This window comes from Trichoplusia ni, chromosome 6 (genome assembly GCF_003590095.1).
Source record: "Trichoplusia ni isolate ovarian cell line Hi5 chromosome 6, tn1, whole genome shotgun sequence".
Taxonomy (NCBI): domain Eukaryota; kingdom Metazoa; phylum Arthropoda; class Insecta; order Lepidoptera; family Noctuidae; genus Trichoplusia; species Trichoplusia ni.
The window spans coordinates 13,054,666-13,078,591 of record NC_039483.1 but is presented as its reverse complement, the minus strand read 5'-3'; the positions used below and the strand labels follow the sequence as shown (position 1 = coordinate 13,078,591).

At 35.4% G+C, this 23,926-nt stretch overlaps 1 protein-coding gene across 6 annotated transcripts; it reads right to left on the bottom strand.

Moving 5' to 3' along the window:
- Positions 1 to 317: 317 nt before the first annotated feature.
- LOC113495459 (2-oxoglutarate dehydrogenase, mitochondrial) lies at positions 318 to 23,494 on the bottom strand. 6 transcript variants are annotated; one of them, XM_026874192.1, is made up of 23 exons: positions 23,369 to 23,494; positions 21,345 to 21,471; positions 18,740 to 18,874; positions 16,356 to 16,503; positions 15,968 to 16,035; positions 15,207 to 15,324; positions 10,915 to 10,993; positions 9,917 to 10,093; positions 8,764 to 8,912; positions 8,516 to 8,601; positions 8,032 to 8,211; positions 7,492 to 7,672; positions 6,271 to 6,489; positions 5,784 to 5,977; positions 5,380 to 5,633; positions 5,065 to 5,177; positions 4,574 to 4,761; positions 4,086 to 4,179; positions 3,633 to 3,825; positions 3,160 to 3,297; positions 2,684 to 2,848; positions 2,169 to 2,273; positions 318 to 1,443 (listed from the first exon to the last, which is right to left on the bottom strand). In XM_026874192.1, exons 2-23 carry the CDS (start codon positions 21,429 to 21,431, stop codon positions 1,344 to 1,346), a joined length of 3,171 nt encoding a protein of 1,056 aa, XP_026729993.1. In that variant the 5' UTR covers positions 21,432 to 21,471; positions 23,369 to 23,494; the 3' UTR covers positions 318 to 1,343. The 6 variants fall into 6 exon arrangements, with proteins under 6 accessions (XP_026729993.1, XP_026729991.1, XP_026729994.1 ...); XM_026874190.1 differs by lacking the exon at positions 15,207 to 15,324 and adding an exon at positions 14,020 to 14,152; XM_026874193.1 differs by lacking the exon at positions 15,207 to 15,324 and adding an exon at positions 12,382 to 12,484 and having other exon boundaries at positions 23,369 to 23,493.
- Positions 23,495 to 23,926: the final 432 nt, after the last annotated feature.

The following is a 23,926-nucleotide window of genomic DNA, read 5'->3' as shown; positions in this document are numbered from 1 at the left end:
GCGGATAGTGTCAAGAAGCTAAACAGAATCAAATGTTACGATTCAATGTCACAAAATACTAGAATTTCGAATAAAACTTAGTTTTATACGTAACTAGCACATGTCGTAAGAGTGAGATAATTAAAAATTAAATATTCCTACATACAGATTAGGTAACGACATTCATTAAAAATTTACTAGAGACGAGTTAATATGCGTCGGTTTATACAAAGCATTGGATGTTGGTGTTATTCCTTACAATGTGCCGTCGATGGCGGTAACTATCAGCGAACTAAACCTATGCGAGGGGCCGGAGGGTTGCAAAGCAAAACGACCTCTACGTGACATCATTTATTACATACATTTTATGTACTAAGGTGCAATAACTTTAGAACTGGTGCCCAGTTTCTACATTACAATGCTAATTCATAATATCTCATGTACAATATCGTTAGACGAGTCATTGAAAGTTACCTGTATGGTAACACCACATCAGCGAGTTATCTTATTACCGATATTTAGATTGACACAGAGATTGTCCAAGCGCTACTGTGATACATAAGAACTTTGTCGCCTGCATTAGGCAAGCACTCGTCTTTCATGAACCCAGCTACGCCCGTGGAGTTGCCTATATTTGTTAACATAATACTTAATTACGTAGCACGATTGCTGCAATACGTAACAAGATTACTATTTATATGTACGTATCCCTGGACTAGTTAAAGGAACGTATCAACTTAAATCCGTAATGACAAAAATGTGTAAGCATAATAAAAAAATAAAACATTTTATGTACACGAAATAATACAACCAGCGTATCAACACTAATTTGCAGTAAATGTACCATTTTGTTACTGAAATATTATTATAATCTAATACGTAACATATTAACAAAGTGGAGACTACGTGAGACTAAGTTGTATTGCTTTAACAATAAAAATAAATAATGTAGGTTCTACAGATCACGTATGCTACATTAAATAAATAAATAAGAATTTATCTAACTAATCTACCTAAACATGAAGAGAATTACAACAAAATACTGAGAGTAAGGAGAAAAAAACCTTTTTAATTACAAAAAATAAATTTCGTTCGACAAATAATTAAATGTCATAAACAATTTTCGATTTGAGATAGATTACGTAGTTGTTAAGATTCTATTAAACATGTTTTAATATGGCATACATCTTGTTGTGTACGTTATAATTCAACAATCGGGATTCGTGATTTTTTTGGGGCGATGATGAACCTTGAATGTATGTTTTCTCGCTATCATTAAATGTACTTTACATGAAAGTGGGGTTGAGCGAGTGCGTCATTCTTGGTTCATACCGCGTTTTCTCGATAGGATCGTGTGTGGTCGTTTATAACACGCAGAACTCGTCAAGGAGATTCCTCAACTCCTTGTTGTGGGCGGCCTTCGAGCCCGTGGCCGGGGAGGCAGCGGTCGCACGCCCGTTGTAACTGTAATAATAAATGACATTAATGAAATGTGTTCCAAATAAAATATTTATCATACTTTTCAGCTCAACATAAATATGAAAACAATTACTATAAGTTTAAAACGGTACACTGCAGGGCAAACACCCGTCCATGCCCAATAAAAGCGTTAACTTATTTGAATATTACAACCTTATTCCCAGTTAACTATTTAAAACTAAAAAGTTTAATTTCTAATCTAGAGTACATCTATAACCACGTAAAACACATAAATAGTTATATTTACAAACAAAATCTTGACAAAAAGGCGAGAGCACGCAGCTTGAGTTTCTTCTATACAATAGAGTCACGAATGGTAGGTATGCAGATTATATTTAACCAAAGTCCGTAAAACACAAAGCATGACCAGTATCGACCGATCTGACAAGACAAAATATTATTATGAATAAATGAACATTCAAATGACGATGAATGGTAAGTGGTGCAAATGTAAATGTAAGTAAAATATTTAGAAGTTATTTCACTATTCATAAAAGTATAATGTACTTCACAAGGCCGATTATTTACATTGCTTTTTTTCATTATAACCTCTTTTGGAGCATAAACCAAATGACTGACATTAGAGGAGAAATAAATAGGAATGTTTGTGCAAAAGGAAGGAATATTAAAAGCAGTGTAGGATAGTGAGAAAGGAAGGAGTTTTTAAGGTAATGTAGAAGGTGTAGGACGTAGATATGCCGTGATCTCACCTAATGGTGCGCGGCACAGTCTCTGTGTCATCAACAGGGGCGGGCTTGTCGGCCCCGCCGAAAAGTTGGCTAAACCAACTACCCCCTTGAGATTTTGACTTTGGCCTGCAACCAATAGCCAATAATGTTAAGCGGGACGTTTTGACGCGGTAAGGAATTATGACTTAGCGCGATATCGCGTTACCGTATAGATAAGCGGTGTTAGAAGGCAGACGTGCAAATTTAGAAAGCCAATCATGCAAAACCGAATGAAAAGGCCTACTGAAACTCAAGCTGCGTACTAAGACGATTGTTCAGTATAAGTTCTTGATATTGATGCCTACAAAATCAATACCGTTTTACGATTTGATTGTTTGGTTCACAGCACCGCTAATATCATCACTATACGCTAAAGTGACTTATTGTGGTTATGGTAACTTACTAGGGCATACAATATATATTCTGAAGGGTATTTTTGTTAAATTATGATAGATATAGGTTAAAAATGTCGGGGTTGGTCGTTTGTTGACACTTACGCAAGGTGTTTCTGGTTCTGCAACAGCGTGCGGAATCGCGGCTCGATGTAGCTCCACGAGCCCATGTTTTTGTGTTCCTCCTGGCTCCAGACCAACTGAGCGTTGGGGTATTTGGCGATCTCGGCCTTGATTTGATCATAGGGGAACGGCGAGATTTGCTCGACTCTGTTGAAAGTTATACGATGAAAAGTTTGGTAATTAAATTTTATTTTTTACTAGTCTTGTTAGTTTTGAAAGTGCATTTTAATAAGATATCGCGTATTTTTTTTATATTTCAGCAGTTTTAAGAATGCCTAATACAAAGCATTTAATTGCTCAAGGCAATCGCTTCACGACTCACGAGTCACTGCACACTTTATAGATGTAGCTTTAAATTGAAACTAAATTTGTTTGTTTCTTTTATTACAAGCAAACCTTTTTATAACTTAATGCAGCAAATGCTATTTGAAGAGAAGAAGAAGCTAAGTAGAACATACCTGGCAATAGCGATGTCCTTCTCGAGTCCCTTGTCGCGCCTCTGCTTGAGCAGGTCGTAGTACACGCGGCCGGAGCAGAACGCCAGCTTGCGCACGCCCTGCGGGTTCTGGGCGGCCACGCCTTCCTCGGGGATCACTCTGTAAGGGACATTATATTTTTATTAAATATTCAGGTTCAATATCTCGGGTCGGTGTTACAGAGTCTGCTGATATACGGACATCGAAGTTATACCTAAGCAATAAGGTTTATTTTTGGAGTTTATTATGTAGAACAAAAGTACAGAAAGGTTGTGATGAGAACACAGAAATTTGCAATCAAACATATCATTGGACAAACAATGAAAACAATATCCAAAGTTATAAAGACGAGAAAAAATAATACTCTTACATAAATATGCAAGCCAGCCATTTCTTTGAACTGTAAGTCATATAAGAACAAAATCATTAATTTCAAAATATTGACAAATAGTTACCGTCTGAATGAGGTGCCCTCGTTCATGTCGTCGAAGGAGGACTTGGCCTCAGGGTGACGCAGCAGCGACTTGGGCGTCATGAGGATGAGCGGCTTGCGGAAGGGGAGCGCGATCTGCCGCCGCAGGATGTGGAAGTACGACGCCGGGGTCGAGCAGTTCGCTACGATCCAGTTGCAGTCGTGCAGCTGGCGGACTAGGGGGACAAACGAATCAAATTATTGCATTTCCCAACAAATAAATTGATAAGAAATATACAAGGAGGTGAAAACACAAAAGATTACTCAACCAAGCGGTCGTTAAGTAAGCAATATGGATTACTTGTTATCCAGCATTGCCTGAGATCCGAAGATTTTCCGTTATTTGGTGATGAACACACGTAATGACATCTTGACGTACTTCGCTTTGACTGCGAACTCATGGAATGTATTTTCGTTTAAAAAGGTTTTTGTTTACCTTCGTAGTCGGGGCTCTCTGGAGGCATGTAGTCGGGGTCATCGGCACTCATTTGCAAGAACCTCTCCAGGCGAGCTGAGGAGTGTTCAGGGCCCTGTAAAGTAAAAATAATGTTAAAAATTTGACCACGTAAAACTACATAACGTTTTGTATGCCTACATTTTACGTTTTGGTTGGACATTATTTAACAACATTATATCTAAATACTGTTGAATAAATAAGTCGCAAAACTCGCGCTACAATCTGATTTACAAAATAGTATTTTGTTAAACATATCCAACTGTTAGTTTTGGGCTAGGACGTCGATGTCTTTACCATTCTAGAGTTCTAGACCATGGCAATGGCATGAGTAGGCTTCGTTAAAAATCTCTTGATTAATCTCGTTCTTATTAATTTTGGAGCTACTTTAAATGCCCCTCCTCTACAATTCTTAATCCTGGCACTTATTAGCAGGTGCTATAAGGAGTAGTGTATGCGTGTGTGTGTACCATGCCCTCCATGCCGTGCGGCTGCAGCAGTACGATGCCGGACTGCCGCACCCACTTGGCCTGTCCGCTGGAGATGAACTGGTCGATGATGCACTGCGCCACGTTGTTGAAGTCGCCGAACTGGGCCTCCCACAACACCAGCGCGTTGGGGTTCGTTACTGAGTAGCCCACCTCGAAGCCAAGCACACCTGCAATTGGTTGCCAATTAATATTTGTTTTTTTATCTTAAATAGTAGATTTTATATACTGTCACTTTGATACATGCGAAAACTTTGAAGGATCAACAAGTGGGAGTCAAATTGTATTAAAGCTCACATCAGTCTCATAGGTCGACATGAATTGATTTTGATTACAGAGGTTGAATTTCCGAATTCATCTAATGTGAAAATTTTACCAATTCGGTCGGCTGATATGGAAAACGCTTAAAGTATATTACTAAAAATAAATTAATATTAGCCATTGTGATATAATGTGGCATCGTAAGTACTCACCATACTCAGACAGCGAACTGTTGCAGACGGTGTATGGCGCCTGGTCGGGGTACAGGTGCGCCAGCGCGCAGTATGTGGCCTTGTCCACCTTCTGGTGGTGGAGGACGTGGTGTCTGGAGAGGAATATGGGTTATTTACTGATAATCATATACAGAAACTTACATTTAACATTATTGTAGTTGTTACTGAAAAGAGAAGAGTTTAATAATAGGTGGCAGTGGGTGGTATACAAGATCTTCTACAACGAGACTACTTAGGGACCCTGAATCATCTCAACTCCAAAGAAAGATCCAGAAAAGATAGTACAATACCAACCTGTGAGAGAAGGTGCCTCGCTCGACGTCCTCTCCGGACAGACGGACATGGATGCCTTCCTTCAGCAGGGAGCCGAAGGCCATGGCCTCGGCCAGGGCCCAGTCCACGGTGCGGTTCTCGACCATCTCCATGCGGGCCTTGAGGATACGCAGCAGACCCTTATGGATCTCGAACTCGGCCGCGTTGGGTGGTGGCGACGAAAAACGCTTGCCGATGTGGACGAGCGTCTCTTCGACAACGCCAGAGGGAGACATCTAGAAAGAACATTTTTGTTTAATTATAAAGTACTTCAGGAGTAATAAAGATTTACTAGGCGGGCCTAATGTTTTGTATTAGATAATTACTATTACAAAGACATTTTTAACAAAGTTACAGAAAGTACGTCAAACATTCAATGATTTCACCTTCAGGGGGTCCTTGCCCTCGAAGAAGCCGGACCAGGGCGAGTCAAGCCAGTCCTTGTACTTGATGTGGGTCTCCTGCTTGGCCTGGTTGTACGCGTCCTCGCAGATCTTCTCGTACTTGTCCTTTACGTCCTTGACCTCTTCGGCGGTGACGACGCCCTCAGCGATCAGCTGGTCGGCGTATTTCTCGAGAACTATAAAACAAATAACCAATCAATAAAATTGTCTTGTCCTATCGTCGTTTTTTTAGCGTTCACGCATATACTTTTCAATTTCCTCCGAGATATATAAGAGCCTTAAGTTCATGGTTTAATAAAATAGAAATTAATCTCACTACACATACAAAGCAACAGCCTCAGCATATTTTGAAATTTACTAAAGATCAATTTCCGAAACAGGAGTACATTTGAAACTCGAATACTTATTTGAATATCGCAACATGAAACAAAGTGAGTTAGTTGGTACAACAGGAAAATGGTGTATTTACCGGGCTTAGTCTTGCGGATCTTCTGGTACATGAGCGGCTGCGTGAACATGGGCTCGTCGACCTCGTTGTGTCCGTTGCGGCGGTAGCTGACGATGTCGATGACGACGTCCTTGTGGAAGGTGGAGCGCCACTCGGCCGCCACGTTGCACACGTGCATCACGGCCTCCGGGTTGTCGCCGTTCACGTGGAAGATGGGCGCGTTCACCACGCGGGCCACGTCTGACAACAAACGTGTGTCATGTTACATTCAACTCAAATTTATAGTCGTCTAAATGAAACCTCATACAATATGCCTGAGAATAGTTAAAGGAATAAAGCCATATAGGGGACTGAAATATGATGTGTAACTATAAGAACATATTTAACAAAAGATTTTATTTTAATTAAAGATTGAGTTGTTGTCTTTGGAAGTCCTGTTTCATTGCTCAATATTCTGATCATTGCATGGTTTTTGGTATCTTTATTTGCGATTATGAATTGATATATACGACTTAAAAATATAACTTAGTGTGTGAGCTAAAATTAAATGTTTATTCACAGTTTTGATAAATTTGGCAAAAAAGAACTATTACAAAACTAAGTAAAAAGTTGAATATTAATAATATTGTATGTCGTAACTTGTATGATAATTTTTTGACTAAACTATTATGTAGATTTGCCTTAAATTTGAAGGTTATGTTTGACACGAATTATAAGGAAAAACCTCAATTAACTTTTGCATTAAAAATTAATTATCTTTTTCGTTTACTTAAGAACTGATTAAAACGATTGCGTTTATAAGCCAAATCCATTAGTTGATTAAAGTTACAAATGATTTTACGTAACCAAATAATAATGATCAGCGTCGTTAGCTATCGATCGAGAGTAGTTCCGAAACTTGTGCCGTTTATGATTTCCTTATCGTTGATCTCACAAATTCTTGTCTTATGCATAGATCGAACCCGCGACATGCCGCGCACATTTTATTTTTGGCGTGGTTATTTCTTTAACTCACCTACCCGTGCGAGACTTGATTAGTTGGGCGAAAAAAATGTCGGTAGTGGAGAGTACCAACCCGATTTAAGTCGATTGAAACAGAACACAAGTCTGTCAGTAGTAAGCCTACGGGCATGTAAACTTGTCAGCCAGTCTACACGAGGAACTGCGTGTTTTGTAAACTTGATCCTTATTTTATATAAGATAAAGTCGCTTTTGATATGGAGTCCGTAGAAGATACCATACCTGTGCAGTAGGCGGAGGAGCGCGAGTGCCTGGGGTCAGTGGTGAAGCCGATCTGGTTGTTGACGACGATGTGTATGGTCCCGTGCGTGGTGTAGGCGGGCAGGTCCGACAGGTGCATGGTCTCGAACACCACGCCCTGACCCGCGAACGCGGCGTCGCCGTGCAGCAGGATCGACATCACCTGCGGAAACACGTTCATTCTTTCGTAAATATTTATTATTATTTAAGGTATATTGTTGATCTAAATGCAAACAATGAAATAATGATAATGGTCAGAATCTTAATGCAAATCTAAATACTATTTTTAGCGACAAACTTCAACCTGTCTCAATATGTTAATATTTTCAATACCTCCTACATCAAACTATTTAAATTAAAATTATCATGTAATACAACTGCCTAATTTAATACGAAAGATTTTTATAAAATTATAAGTAATCATTAAATACAATTAGGATTATTGCTTCTTCATTCCATGTATTTAGCTCTTTATAACATCTATTTCTTTAATAAGAATGTTTGTGTAGTGTGTGTGTGTACCTTCTTGCCCTCGTTGTCTCCGCGGTAGAACTGCTCAGCGCGCGTCTTGCCCTGCACGACGGGGTCGACGGCCTCCAAGTGAGAGGGGTTGGCGCACACAGCCAGGCGGATGTTCTTGTTCGTCACACGGTTCAGACGCTCGATGTACGTTCCCAAGTGGTATTTGACGTCACCAGAGCCCTGTAGATAAGAAAAATGACATATAACTTCTATGGTTATCTCATGTCTAATGGGCTTACTATGATATAGTACTTCTTTAGGTTTTTGTATTTGAAGAGAGGAAGCTTTCAGTAACCTGATAATTTTTAGATCCATCAACTAGTGCCCTACATATTTCCAAGATTTGTACTTTCATACATCGGCACGCGTTGACATTGACTAGTCGGTTGTTGGGTAGCAGTGATTTACCTCGCAACCGAACATATTTAGTGCTTTTCTCTTACCTACAGCTCTCATAAATAAAAGTAAATAAAAAAACACTAACGTCATCTTCAGCTTCAAGACCAGCGAACTGAGTGAACAGCTGGTGAAGAGGCTTGCGGCACACGTTGGCCAACACGTTCAGACGACCTGCATGACAGAAAAATATATTTTTGATTTGGAAAGGATTGATCTGAATTTGCTGTTCTGTAATTAACCACCAGAAAAACCCTTTCTAACATCTTCTATAAGATTAATAACTTTCTCTTAAATATTTTATTTTGTAAATAGGGTACTGTTAATGTTATTTACCTCTGTGAGGCATTCCCATGATGATGGACTCGACACCGAGGCGCGTGGACACATCGATGACCTGTTTCATCGCCGGGATGAGGATCTCGCAACCTTCAAGACCGAAACGCTTCTCTGACGACCATTTCTTGGCTAAGAAGTTCTCGAAACTTTGGAAAAGAAAAAGAAAAAAACGTACAGAAAAAAATATAAAGAAAGTATTAAATGTGGGTCCGATAAACGATTGTTTTCAAACCGTGGGGGATTATGTAATTGTATGATGGTAAGAAGTCACGTATTAATGTTATACATTTAATATTATCATTTGAAGATAGTATGACAGAGTACAGTGTAAAATCAACTCAGTGCTAAACTGCCAAGCCTTATAAATGCCATATAAAGTCGACGTAACTAAATTGAAGTCAAAAATTGTATAGGAAACAAAAAACGACTATGTATGTTATTGTCAAAAGACATATCGACTAGTATCAGTATTAAAAAGAAGAAAGTCATAATTTACATAGATATCTTTGAAAACATACACTTTATAAGTGTATTTATATGCAAGTATATGTGTGTTCAGCGTTCATACGGCCTCTCTTATCTAGTTACCGCGTGCATAAACGTTGCAAGACCCAATACACGTCTGAAATTTCAACTTACACTTGATATAGCACAATTTATGTTATTTTAATTGCTTTAGCTAATGATCCACTTCAAGTGGCGTGGTTATCAACAGTTATCTCAGCTCTTAATCATAGCGCACAACGTTAATAGCTAAGTAGTTATAGTTTAATAAGTGTCATGATTAAGCGAAATAAATAATTTTATCCGTCAAGTTTTAAAGATTTTGTCTGAAATATGAAACCTGAAGAATTGCGAAAGAATTTAGTAATCAATGACGTAGCTATATTTGTTGCCGTCAGAATTTAATCCTTATTTATTTAACGCATATTTTATAATAGAATCCGTACTTCGTCTGTCAGTACTTGATGAAAAATTGCTGGTTTTTTTTTATAAAGAAACGAGCTATTTCTCCTTTTTTAAATTACAATTACTTTAACGACATTTTCATTTTATTGCATCTTATTGACAGGTTTATGAACTATTATTGCTATTATCGTTTAACTAGACATGTCGAACCATTATAAAACATTTACAATAGAACACTTACCCGGTAGATCTGGTAAGACGAGCGAGGATCAATCTTTTCTGGTCATTGTTCATTTTGGTCACGTTGGGAGGCTCCATACGTTGTCTAATCCAGTTACATTGTTCAAGAGAGTTGATGAACATGAATTCGATACCGATGTTGTTGCAGTATGCTTGCTCCAAACGGTTCAAGATCTCTCTGAAATAAAAATAATAATATTGAGTAATTTTTACTTATTCAAAGTACGATAAGTTCATAGAAGGCACGCATTTCTATAAAACACTGCGTTGTTAAAGTTATTCATTCCATAGAATTTGTTAGATTGTAACTAGAAAGATAAGAATATTCAGCATATACTTATTGCAAATAATCGCTGAGTGTAGGTTTTATAGTACAAATAGGTCGCGAATGGCCTTGAAAAATATGTAGGTACTATACATAAATAACATAAACGTAGTGTCATGGCCAATTTTCATCTTTGAATGAACCTAAATTAGTCTAACTTCTCTCAATAACGTGTTGTAATTTAGATACGGCGAAACAGTTCACGGCGTATTGAGTAAATTTACATTACATTTTTCCATAAAGCAAATAAAAACTGTGACGAATCAGAAAAACGAATCGCATTCGAAGCAACCATTCACATAAATATCGTTTACCATGACTTTAAAAGAAATTAATCAATTAGCATTGTATTTTCTTGTTCATCCAGTTTATTAACCAATCAGCAATAGCAGGTTTTATCGCTTATTTGCAATAAAATTTCTCCACAATATGGACATAAAACATAAGGTGAAGGTTACACAACAACACTGATAGCATCACTTCTTATCTGTATCGACAATACAAAAGATTGTACTGAGATGTCATATTTCTTTATTCAAATAAATAATGATTCTGAGATAAGGTACAGATTTATCAAATGTTTTTCAAGAAGAAAATAGTTCATAATCTTATACTTTGTACTCGGCGAAGGTCTGAACAAGTCTTATCAGTTTACAATAACTTTGATAACTTACCTCAACGGTAACGCCTTCTCTTTCTCACCGATAAAAGTAGTGGAAGGTAATTTGAACACTCTGTCCATATCAGCTTCATCTATAACACATAAGTCGCAATCAGAGTAAGAACGTTAAGAGGCTAATCTTTGTTCCCATTCACAAGATGCAGTTACAATTTCACAGCAAAAGTATTTCGAACCTTTAAAAAAAGCACAAGAAAGCATACTGAAATTAATCATATCCCTTTACTAGGACTTTTTTCTACAAAGATATGTATGTTCCAAAAATGTCCCACAGTTTAACACACATATGAAAATGACTTCATAGTAACAAACACACGTATACATTTAATATGTAGAATATAGTCATCATGTTTTTGGGTTCAGATTTTAAGTTATATCAAGATGACGTCGAATTCAATGGAATTTTTTGTTGGGCGATTGCCCAATACTGACAGTACAAAGGAATCTATAGCTAGAGCATATTTAAATGCCAAACAATAATATATATACTTCTCTAAATATCACCACAGCCAATATACCACCAAATTCTACTTAAATAAAATATAATTTTATAAATAAATACATTAATTAATACTAGGTTCATGCAGTTTCCAGGCAGATATACATTCTATTAAATAATTGGCATGCAATACAATAACCATGTGAACGTGCAGATCATGAGTATATCAATGTTGTGATGAGCATAGTGCGTGCGAGCCGAGGACCTTGTGCGTTACATCCACATTTCATTATGATCTTGTAGTTATGGCTACCAGCATTTTTTCTAAATAATTTACGAACAGATCAATAAACTAAAAAGAATCGCAAAACAAAAATAAATCAATCATTTGACAAATAGTTAAAACTCCGGTTTTACTGGTTCTACTAAAAACACTACTTCATTTGTGGATTTTATTTTTCTTCTTATCAATGGCATCAACATTTTGTATAGATTCAATGTGTTTGTTTACAAAATCTAACATTTTTTTCCAGCAGTCATCCCCATACTTGAAAATTAGCCTTTCTTTCGAAAAAAAATTGGGTCAATCAACAGTTAAGCAAATTTTTTACTGTTTCTTCAGTCCTTTCCGGTCTGGGATGCATATTATGACCTAAAATGTTAACCTGGTCGACTTGAATTGTTAGTAGTGTTATTAGGTAGAGTTAAACAACCAGAGCTAAGTCTAATTGCCGAATACTGTTAAACGCTAAATTCTGTTCATAAATAGTCCGACTGTCCGACTGCAACAAAAACGCATTATGTGTGAGGTGCTCTTGTGCATTTTCACATCCATCGATTTTTTTCGTCCATTTATGTTTGAATTTAGGTAAATCCAATCCCTAAAGCATCTGGTGTAATGGAATTTATCTGTAATGTTGCAGATGGAAAATATTGGACGTGAATCGCTTTGCCGCCATAACTACTAATGAAACAACGAGCGGTCATAGTGCTTTCTGTATTCAGGTTCTCGTGTCTTCTTACCAAACCTGTAGCTGTTGTGAATCACCTCCCGTGGGTTTCTACCCGACAAATCGTAGTTTGCTATTTCCAACGGGTCGAGATTTGCTATGTGATGTCCTCGGATCTGTTTTTTAGTGCACAACATTCTTATTTAGCGTGTAATAATGCAAGAGCCGATCCTTCGGTTAGTAATTGAATAAAATCAAATAAGAAGCATTAAAAATAACGAATTTTCATATCATATAGCATGATAGATTTGGTATTTTGCATGATCAATATATAAATATACATAGCTAAAGCAGGTCTCCTTAGTGAAAACATAAGAGATTTGGATTATTTGTTTGTAAGTCGCAGCGCTTCGCAGCAGCAGGTTAAAGTTCAATACACACGGCCCGCCGCTGTACTGAGAGCAAAATAAACCCTGCGTGGATAAGCCAAACGAGATGTAAAATTCAAATAAAGCTCTTGTTAAGATGATATTGAAAAAAACCTGCCTATCATTGTTACATGTGATTTTTTATTGTTACTTATTCATAACTCTACATCATTTATATATACATACTATACATAGTTATAACATAAATAGTACCTGTAAATATCTACAATTTTATATCTATCGCCTAAATCACACAATTTGTTAAGAACATACATCTTAGGAATAATCAAGTTTCACACAACTGACAATGTTAAAGGGAAATTATGAAGGTAATAAGAAAATCACAAAACCCACTTATTTTTTAGTATCTAATAAAACACAAATCACACAGGGGATTTACCTGTACCTTAGTAACTGTAAAGTGTCCGATAAGTAAGACTCCTACAGTCAATTCATCGTTATCTGTGTTCGTGTGTGTAAACGTGTTTCAAATTACAACAATATCCTACTATTATTTTCTTAACCTTACATTGACCTTTACTAATAACATCTAATTCTATATTAATTATTGTCTTATGTTAATACGTACATATATCATAATCATCTAGACATTTAATTAAATACTTACATCTTAATATCTTCTACAAATATACTCTAGTAAAGGAATATGATGATAAAGCGATTAGTTTCTGCAGTTGCACCGTAACCAAACCTGTTTTCGTTATTTATCGACCTCTATGAAACGCACATACAACAATTACAGTCATATTTTTTGATATTGTTACTTTTATGAATTGATATGACCGAGGTTTTCAAAAAGCTAGTCTCAATTATTTACATCCAATTGTAACTTGGCCTAATTTTCATTTGTTTGTCATACTACCTACATACAAGACACATAAAACCCAAAGTCTTAATAGAAGCTTAAAGTTCTACAAACCAAGCACCATAAAAGCATTGCTAACTACAACGGTACAAGAAAATCAGGGTGACAATACGCGTGTATGCGCAAGGAATAGTCCGCAAACAGCCGGTGCGAGGAGTGACCGAAACTAACCCCCCTACAGAACCGCATAAGTAGTTAGAGAAACGCATTGCTTACTAGTTGAACCCTGATGATGTCAACTGGACAGACATCTACTACATAGCTAATTAATTATTTGTTTGGGTTACAATTTACACATGCATTATCTTATCAAACTACTAACGATGCACAATAACGAAGTCCATTTGACATCAGTGTAGTCCAACTGCAATACGTGATAGAGTTTGTTCGTTCATACCGAATCGGACGTGTTCTCTAATGACTGCCTCGCTAGCGAAGGCTCGTAAGCCGCCGTGCCATTCGCCGCTCGATATCGGGTCCCCGGTGGAGATGCCCAGCGGGTCTAAGTGCGCCACTAGGTGACCACGAGACTACATCGAACGTAAAAAGAAAATCTTCGTAACATAAAATTAAAACAGGCCCCCATACATCCATACATTTAAGTTTATATAAAGCAGTTATAGATACATTATAGATACATTCGATGCGTATTTATTTAGTATTAACTGGTATTTACATTTTCTTGTATTATTTGGAAATATCGCAAGCTATTATTTATGCAATTAAGATTGTTACGCAGCATAATATAATAATGTAGAGTAAGAAAAGAGAACAATACCCTGAGTACTCCCATACGTGCAATATTATTTGATAATGCCTATTATATCATAGAATTGTGTTAAATACGACATAGTGTAGAGAAACAGCATTTACATTTTGTAACTGTTACCATAATTTTAGTTTCCATTTTGATTATTTGAGACTAGCATTTTATGTCGGTCCAGTTAGTGTCATTTGAATGAATACAAATATTTCTTTTTAGTATATGTTTCGATGAATTAACGATATCACTTTTTTGATAAATGCTTAAATTCGTGTTCAACGAATTCAATATGGAAGGTATGGAATGAGATTGTTAGGCTTATTTAAGTTTTTAAAACTGCTTCAAATCAAACACTACAGCAAACTAAAAACTTTGATATCAATCGACAGCGAATATTATCACACACATGCATATGCAAGGTATATTTCGTAAGATATATCTCTATTACACAAGCAGTGTAGTTGAACAAAATGTGTTATCTACAATAAGACACGAACGTCATAAACACAATTTATCAAACATTTAGCGTTTGAGAACAACTATTAACAGTGATTCAAAAGATGATGCATTGTTAAGTCTACAATATGTTAAGTGATTTGCGTGGTGGAAAGCTACGACTATCCATAGATAAGGTCGCGTCTCAGCACTGGAGAGCACCGTCTCAAAGCATTACTAGTTGTAAATATGTATGTGTGTTATAAAATCGCTTACGAAACACAACAATCAGTGACACGCAATGCAATGTTGAAATAAATAACGAAACGATATACGATTGTGATTGCGTCCAAATACGACAACGACATTTCTCGTCTCCTGCGTACCGAAATTGAAATATTTCCTCATGATGAGCTCGGAGCTTGGGGCGCGCATGCCTAGATCCGGCAGCTTGGCCGTCGTGATGCCGAGCGGGTCCACGTCGGCCGCCAGGTGACCGCGAGCCTGTCACGCACCCGCCACCACATCACATTTTAGCCCAAATTGTGAACAACCACGACCTAGCGACTACCGTACTGTCCTACACTGCACTCACTTTACTTATTTTGAAGGTACAGTATGAAAAAATCTAATGTAGGACATTTTGTCGCTAGGTCGTGTTACAAAATCTGGACCTCTTCAAAAATTGTCTTGAAACCGCTATGCCAATTCTTCCACATGCAGTAACAATGACATTCTTCCTGAACATAATTTCTATCAACATTCCTAATAGACAAGTCCTACCAAAAGTTAAAAATAAAATAATAAAAGTTAAAAAATAAAATATAACTAACAGAAACAATAGACGCGATAAACAGTCATACGAGCAATGGGGTAAGTCCATTGTGCCTATCTACATTAATATTTAAACGTTAGCGCGACCTACAATCGTAATTGCTAGAAAGCTTTGTTGTAGTACTTGAAGCAAGTGTAAGGTATTAATGTGTATATAAAAATCTACCTAGACCTAACACAAAAAGTCTTAGTCAATATATTCGGACTGGGATTTACAAGGGGAACACGTTAGCAAAAGGTCACGTGTAGGGAAAAAAAGTGCAAACAATAATGAACCTTAAAGTTTAAACAATAGTGTTGGAACATTTTTCACCTGGTAACTCCTGATGATGGCCTGCACGGCGAGATGGTCATCGATGATTTTCTCGTTGATTGGAGACCCTGAGAATGATTACTGACCGTTTGAATACATTATTCAAAATTTATTTTAAGATTATCTCTATTTCTAAGCGCAATTATATAGCCAAAAAAAAAGTAAGGTAAAAAGTAAAATACCAATGGTTATAAATTAAATGGAGATATAAGTTAGCGATAGATAAACCATCGCAGTCTTTTTACGACTTAAGGTAACTGCTATCTTAGTTACCAAAGTCTCCAAAATCTCTATTTTTACTAACTTGCTCCAGCCATTTCCCAAAAAGGGCATCCAGCACCACCTATTAAATACCCCGTTTGGCTTTTATATTATTTGTTTAACAAACCTGCAGCAATGGATGGCATGCCTCCAGCGGGCACCAGAGATGTGAGGGGTACCTCGTGCTTGCCGTAGGGCGCGAGGTTCGGCGGCGCCGTGTAGGCCGAGCCGGGCTGGGCGCCGGCCGTCGCATTGCGGAAGAATGCATCCCACGACTTGAACAAGAAAACTCTGGTATTAGGCTTATGTAACCGCAAAGTTATTTAAAGAAACTTAACTGAAATCATTATGTTTTACGACCCGGTGAGAAAAAAATAGTAACTTCTTTACTTTTGTTTTTTACTCTCCATTCTAATAAGCCTCCTAAATCTTACACTTTTTAAAATATCCCGATTATTATAATCAAATTGATTATATCAATAAAAATTCCTATGACGTTAAAAGAAGGAAAATCCCGATGAAATACGCTATCAATAGGTTAGTGACTGCATTGCAGTAAGATAATATTACTCCTTATAATCGGAATTTCACAATACACTGCAAGTTATTATAGAGTAATTAATTTGTAAGTCTATATAATAAGTTATCTGTACAGAGTAGATTATAAGATGATAAATGTCGATTTTATTATAACCTTTTAAATTGAATTTCTTTTGCGTCATAGATCATCAGCATAATACGGCAACAGCCAAATATGTATGACGCAATTATGTCTTTAAAAACAAAGCATGTCTACTAATTTTCATTTTATGACATCATTGCCAGATAATATCGCAACGAATAAGCGTATAATATAATGACAAATCATTTAAAGCGTAAAAGACAAATAATCCTAACATAATCTTTATAATATTGTTTAATTACAATCGAAAACAATTCCACCCGAAAGATATAATGAATGAAAGCATCGCATTTACGTAAATCTATTATTATCTTATCTCAATTTTAAATTTGTCGTGGTTACACGTATTCGTAGAATTGGTTTTCACGTACAGGGAAAAACTATACTTTTATATTATATTGCCGTGTGTAATTTAAAACAGTTGCATTGGAACATTTTCATCGATTATACTGTGTTACGTAAGAGTGAGTTCGTTTCACTGCCCGCAGATGCAACTCTGCTTATTTTTACAATACTACGTAGGCGTATTATTCCTCAATCGAGAATCCGCCTTTACTCGCCGGATTTTCTAGGCTAAAGCTGAACAGTACTGAATACATAATTCCAGTTTACACCAGTTCTTAAACATGTGAATTAGTAATGCACGAATAGTCACTTCACACTCGTGATCATCTCTTTTCCAACATTGAATGACGTATAATTTCATGGCAATGACCTTGACTTCTTAACGGTTTCATTCATTTTCATACTCTTACAAGGCATATGACTGTTGCTATGCAAATGTCCAGAAATTAGGTTCAAAAATAACGCAATTATTCAAGTTAATTATCTTTCGAGATATTTTTATAACTAATTCTCTTCTTTTAGTGTATACATTTTATATGCGATAAGAACATATAAAAGGTTGCTTCAGTCGATTGTGACATAACGTGGATGAACGTATTGTCTAGGCCGCGTCTAGACAACACGAGCCAATTCAATGATTTGTAATTGAAAGTACGCATTTGTTAGTACATTTTATCAGTCAATTGGTTATGTCAACAAGGTCCTATTTTGTGACGGTCAATCATGAGACAATTTAAACTTAAATCACTCGTACTTGATTTCGATCTACTTTTTTCTAGAAGAACAATACTTGTATTGGATGACCTTAAAAGGTTATTGCCAACACTGTTCAATTGGTAAGAGACAATAGCACGAATAAAACACGTGTATCATTAAATATAAACATTTTTTCCTTTTACAACAATCAACTTTGTTGAAAAATCTAATTGGTCTTTGTAATCTGCAGAGATTAAGAAAACCGAATCATCGCTGTTATCTCGGACGTCTATAAAATAACACCCGCAGTGCTATCACATGATAACCAAGTTGTAGACATAAAATGATTAGCAGCCTCATTTACGCATTTATTATTTATAAACATGAAACTTTTAGACGTTTATAAACAAATACTGTGTATATGTCTATTCTTTTTTAATCTGGCAATTTAGAAAAAATAAAAACTAAGGTAATGCATGCCGCATTTGTTTTACCGTCATTATTAAAGCCACAATTGAAGCAAGAAGTTTCTTTTTCTTCTGTAAATTGAGCATTTAACAAGTAAAGTAACGATCGTAAATATTTATGCGATAGCAGTAATTTATCTGGTCATTCATTTTTATGTCAAGGCACGTAATAAAGTCTCTACACAATACAAATGTCAAGACCTATTCTGTGAACGCTGATTGTTTAGATATTCCGGTTCTTTTTTTAATATTGTTCATTTGTTTCTATGCAGAATACTATTATTTTATGAATATGTGTTCTTTTAACTTTTTAAAACTTACCGCGTGCACAGAGTTGGGGTCTGTGAGCCATGAGTTGTACATGTTCTCGACGTAAGCCGAACTGGAGCCATTGAGGAAAGGTTCGGCAGCCGTTGAACTTTTTGGCCTACTGGTGTATACCGGGACGGCGGCAGCCTGTGCAGAGAAAAAGTATTGAATGTTAGTTTAAAACTTTCGTACACCAACAAGGTAATTTTTTTTTTTGAGAGAGTTTATTCAACTTCAGTATTATGGTGATAAAAATATCCTATTAAACCTATTATTTTCCAGCCTATGCTTTCTTTCAGGGCCTTCGGGTAATCCGTCCTTAATTATAATTAACGATATCATCAGGGAAAATATAATCAGATTGTCAGTGCTTATGTAAGTATAATCGAAAAATATATTCATAATAGACATAAGAGTACAGTTTTAAAAACGTTGTTTACGTTTCGTGACGTCAATTATGGGGCTGAATACAATCGTCGAAATTTAAACACATTTCAAACTTGAAAATAAATCTCTTTCCTGGCGACTGGCAAACACATTTCGCTTGGCGAACCTCCAAATATTCATAGTTTATACCAATACCTGTTCTAGAAATATAGTGATAAACTCACTCCTTAATTGCTATATTGTTATCTACTATTGGGCTTAAGAGGCATAGGTCAGATAATTTAAAAATAAGTTGTCATGGTAGTGTAATAACAAGTTGAGAAGATAACAATGCGAACAAAGTTTATCAAAAGCATAAAGGGGCTCGGCTACTTCGTCATGAACTAGATACCTACGGCCAGGCTTCGCACGAGTTATACAACAGCAGTCTACAACAAAACGCTAACATATTGATCGTACAACTTCAATAGGAGTGAGTAGTCTGCAATGGTCTGATGAGTTATAAAATCTTTTACAGGTTTATTAACCAGCAATTATTACGTATTTTAATAACAGTATTTGTAATCTATATTAGTGCTCATATTCTTACTAAGTAGTAATGATTAAATGATTTTATTGTCAGGCTAACATAGCATTTATTAAAATGCCGTCATTCACGAAAAAATATTGGTCCTACGCAAAATACTTCAAAATCAATATGCTCACTCTAGTACTCTTGTTTTTGAGAGTGACGTTGTCACCTCGAAATATTGTCAGAATCGATAAAACTCCTAAAAACAATATCAATAACATTAGATAAAATCAAACGTCAAGTTACTTATCAAAGGTAACGATATTTCTTAGATATTTGTAATTTTATATAATTATTGCGTGTACCAAAACAACACATCAAACTTTGGGATCTAAAGAAAGCATTAATTTGGTTTTAATTGAGATCTTTGTAATTAAGGTGGGAGTTGCCTTTGACTCTTCAGAGGGCTTTAACAAACTAGACATAAATATCTCCTGTGACACCTGTATCAATTAATACTAAGCTGATACAAGAAATATTGCAATGCATAATAGATGTACTTGTTTAATGACTTGCTTCGAATCGTTAAGGAACGCGTTTTTATAATGTAACTTCTAACGAAAGGAATGTGATATCCTGCCGGTTGCTTTTTTATTATCTCATCGTTCAGGCCATATGTGACAAACTTAGTATATGTATATGGGTATTATAACATCTGGCTCTGGAGTATTCCAAACAATCAAAAATAATACTACTTGTGAGCAGCTGATAAAAAGAATCTATGAGAAGAAATACTAAATGATTTGTATTCTTTTGTAATCAGACGGAAAATTGTAAAAAAAGAACCGAGAGAAGGACGTAAGTATACAATAATATGAATAGAATTAGAATTTTAACAAGCTCATCAATTATGTTATCTCAAGTTCAAATTTTCTTCTGAACCTTTTTGAGGTCTCGTTAATTTATTTATTGGCAGTATTATACGTTATGCAAAATTGTTGTTGAAGGAAAAATCTATGCAGGTATTTCAAGCAAATATCCTATCCTATATAGCATTTGTAAAGCATCGGCAAAAATTGTTTACTACGAAAGAGGGAAAAATGTGTGGGAATAACTATGGTAAGTTTTGTAAACAATTAATTGATAATACATTTTTTTTTCATCATCATATTCCTACTTACTTTGTCGTAAGGTGTAACCGCCCAGACTTACAAAAAAAATCGTAAAGGTACGAAATAAGTCGAAAATAAACACGAGATTTTAATTTGCCCTTCTTTCGTAAATAAATGACGTCTCCAACAGACGGAATAATCCAATGCAGTTATAAACTGGTAGAAACAAGTATAGTCTACCCGCGACATGTGACTCATACGTTGCCGGTATGACGCGTAAGCATGATTGCGCGTATCATCCGTCACTGCTTATCTCTCAACAATCATTTCCTTAGATACATTCATATCTATCAATTTTTCTATCAAACCGGTTGTCATTAAAATGACAGTTGCAACACCAAGGTTTAAATGATCTTGGCCCAGCCCTTGAACTTATTGCTTACATTGCATGAACATTTTATAAAGAACTTACTCTGTAAAGACAAAATAAAATTCAAGCAGCATGTTATGTAACTGTTCGGACAAGAAAAGGATGGAACTACATTATGTGCTTTATAAGAAAGTGTTAAAGTCTGGTTTTGCAAGCCATAAGGAAAACTTTTCTTACCTGTGGTTTGCTGAGCAGCCATGACGCGAATCTGTCGTTACTATTGACTTTATTTGTTATTTGAAAAATGACCCTTGCTCGATGCATGGTTGTTGATTCTGAGTCCCCTTATTGTAAAGTGTCAGATCTGTAACAAAAATAAAATCTTAATTACTGCCAAACACATACCAATATTTATACTGTGTATATGGAACATGTTTACATCTGACACTTATTCCTATCTCCATTAAAAATAAATAGATAGGTACTTTTCAGGTACAGAAAACATGAATAATAAGTACTTATTATTCCATAAGCTAAAATGTACATATTACATAATTGGACCACATGTTTTAAACATTCACTTAGAAACACATTAACATTGTGCTGGTTGATATAATCTGCTATAATATTAAAATGTAAACACTTTGTCACAAATCTGAAATCTGATAATTTTTTATTACATTCTATTCCTACTATCTAAAGAAACAAACTAAAATTATTTGCACTTAAAAGGTCATACTTTGTGTAATAGAGTGCAAACAATCATTTAAACCCCATAGCATTATTTCAATAGACATTAGACTGGTTAAAGTATTGGAGTAAACAACATTATCTCTTTAAACAATTACCGTCTGCTAGATAAAAAAAAACGTAAAAGAATTCAGAACAGCATTGTCAACACAATAACTAGTACAAAAACAAAAGTGTATTTGTTTTAATTGTGTATGTGTATATATTATAAATGCGAAAGACACTATCTGTATGTTACATTTTCACAGCTACTCTTGCTAAAAGAGAAATGCTGGAACTACTGGGGGTAAATTCGGACTCCACAAAAATATGTAATTTTTATATGGTATAAAAATAACCGAAATTCAAATGGATGAAGCCACTAATAAATGCAAGCAATAGATATATACTGAATAAAAACTTATTATAACAATCATTCAACATAAATTCTACCTACTTTCTACTATGTAAAAATTTGGCATCTATTCAAAATTAGTTATAGGTAGATGCATAATATAGACATGTGTTCAAATATTATTTATAGACACTATTAAATAGTTCAAGGCCATTGGAGAAATTATTGATGTTTACATCTCACAAGCTATATTGTATTGTGTTAGTGTATAAATAATATTTAATTAAATAGATAAAAATATTTTAACACAAGCTCAACTGCTAGCATTCTTATTGGTTTTCATATGAGGCATAGTATGACTGATATATAAAAGTATTTTAAATAAATTTTATACAAATCCATTAATTTGTAAATGTTTTTAAATATTTGTCTTTTCACAAATAACTACAGCAAAATTTACTTAGAAGGATCTGGTTATAATTGCATTACAATAATTACAATACCAATGTTTTACTGAAGCTGTGGCAGCAAGCTAGCTAACATAGAGTAATTAATTAAAAAGTATCAGTATTATGAAAAAATCAATTATAATTTCACAGGCATCACACCTTTCTTATGTAATTCATAAAAGTTATAACAAAATGCAGTTTTTAAGTAAAAGTAGAAAGGAGTAGTAATCCAATAATCTATGTCATGGTGCCTCTAAGGTTACTTTCTAATTGTATGAATTATCATTAGAATGATACAATTAATAAGTTAACCATGAATCACAGGAATATATACAGTGCAAATAAGAATGACATTATGTTTAATTTCCTAATTATTTATCGCTGAAAAGTATTGATTCCAAGAAATATTGCTCACTGGTACTCCGTTTTCCTAACCTCTTTGGGACTCGTTGCGTCATATAACGCCAATTTAAGTTTGATAATTACAGCAAATGTAATTACGTACCTGATGAGTTTTGTCCACACCAGAATATTTTACTTAAAAATAACTGATCAATACTGAAGTCCCGTGATTCAAGGTTATATAACTCACTCCTTTCAAGCGAATACGAAATTATAGTATGTTTTTTATGGCGAGATGCTTGCGAATTGAATGTAATTGTAATCAAATATCACTGTAATGTTAACTATATTTTTAAAGGCTTATTTTATCTTGAACAATAATTTACCTTTGACACTATTCGAATGTGTAATCTCTGGCAAGCGCAGTCAAATTTGATAGATAATTCAAAGAAAATTCATGCTTTTCGCTGATTCGCTGCCGTCGTTCGTTCCCGAAGGCCGTGGACTGTCAAATTTTACGCACACAGAATATACATGACGATTACGTAGAGCTACAGATGTAATTAATGGGAAGACTTTAACAATCAAAGATAGTTAAAATCTTTATCTCTTTCCAAAATCGTATTTGCTGGGAACAAAAATTACGTACGCGGCAAAAACCCTCAGATGCTGCTTGTTTTACCTCCAAAGTTGAGCATAATTTTACATGTTATCTCTAAAATTAGGTTTTAATAAGCTTAATTTAGATTTTTTTGTGTCGTTAATACTTACGAAAACCACCATCACTATAACTACGGCATAGAACATATAGGTAATTGTTTTAAACAATAACCTGTATCACTAAATTAAATAAATAAATATGCAGCATTAAGGTGCGGCCTCTTGCAGCCGCTTGACGAGCGTTTGTAGCGATAAATCCGATCACGTGACCTCATTTTTAAATT

Coding starts and splice junctions, on each gene's coding strand:
- LOC113495459 (XM_026874190.1), bottom strand. CDS start 21,431: ATGCATCGAGCAAGGGTCATTTTTCAAATAACAAATAAAGTCAATAGT. Junction 10,094..10,914: donor GAGAAGGCGTTACCGTTGAG/GTAAGTTATCAA, acceptor TTTTTATTTCAG/AGAGATCTTGAACCGTTTGG. Junction 7,673..8,031: donor GAGACAACGAGGGCAAGAAG/GTACACACACAC, acceptor GTGTTTCCGCAG/GTGATGTCGATCCTGCTGCA.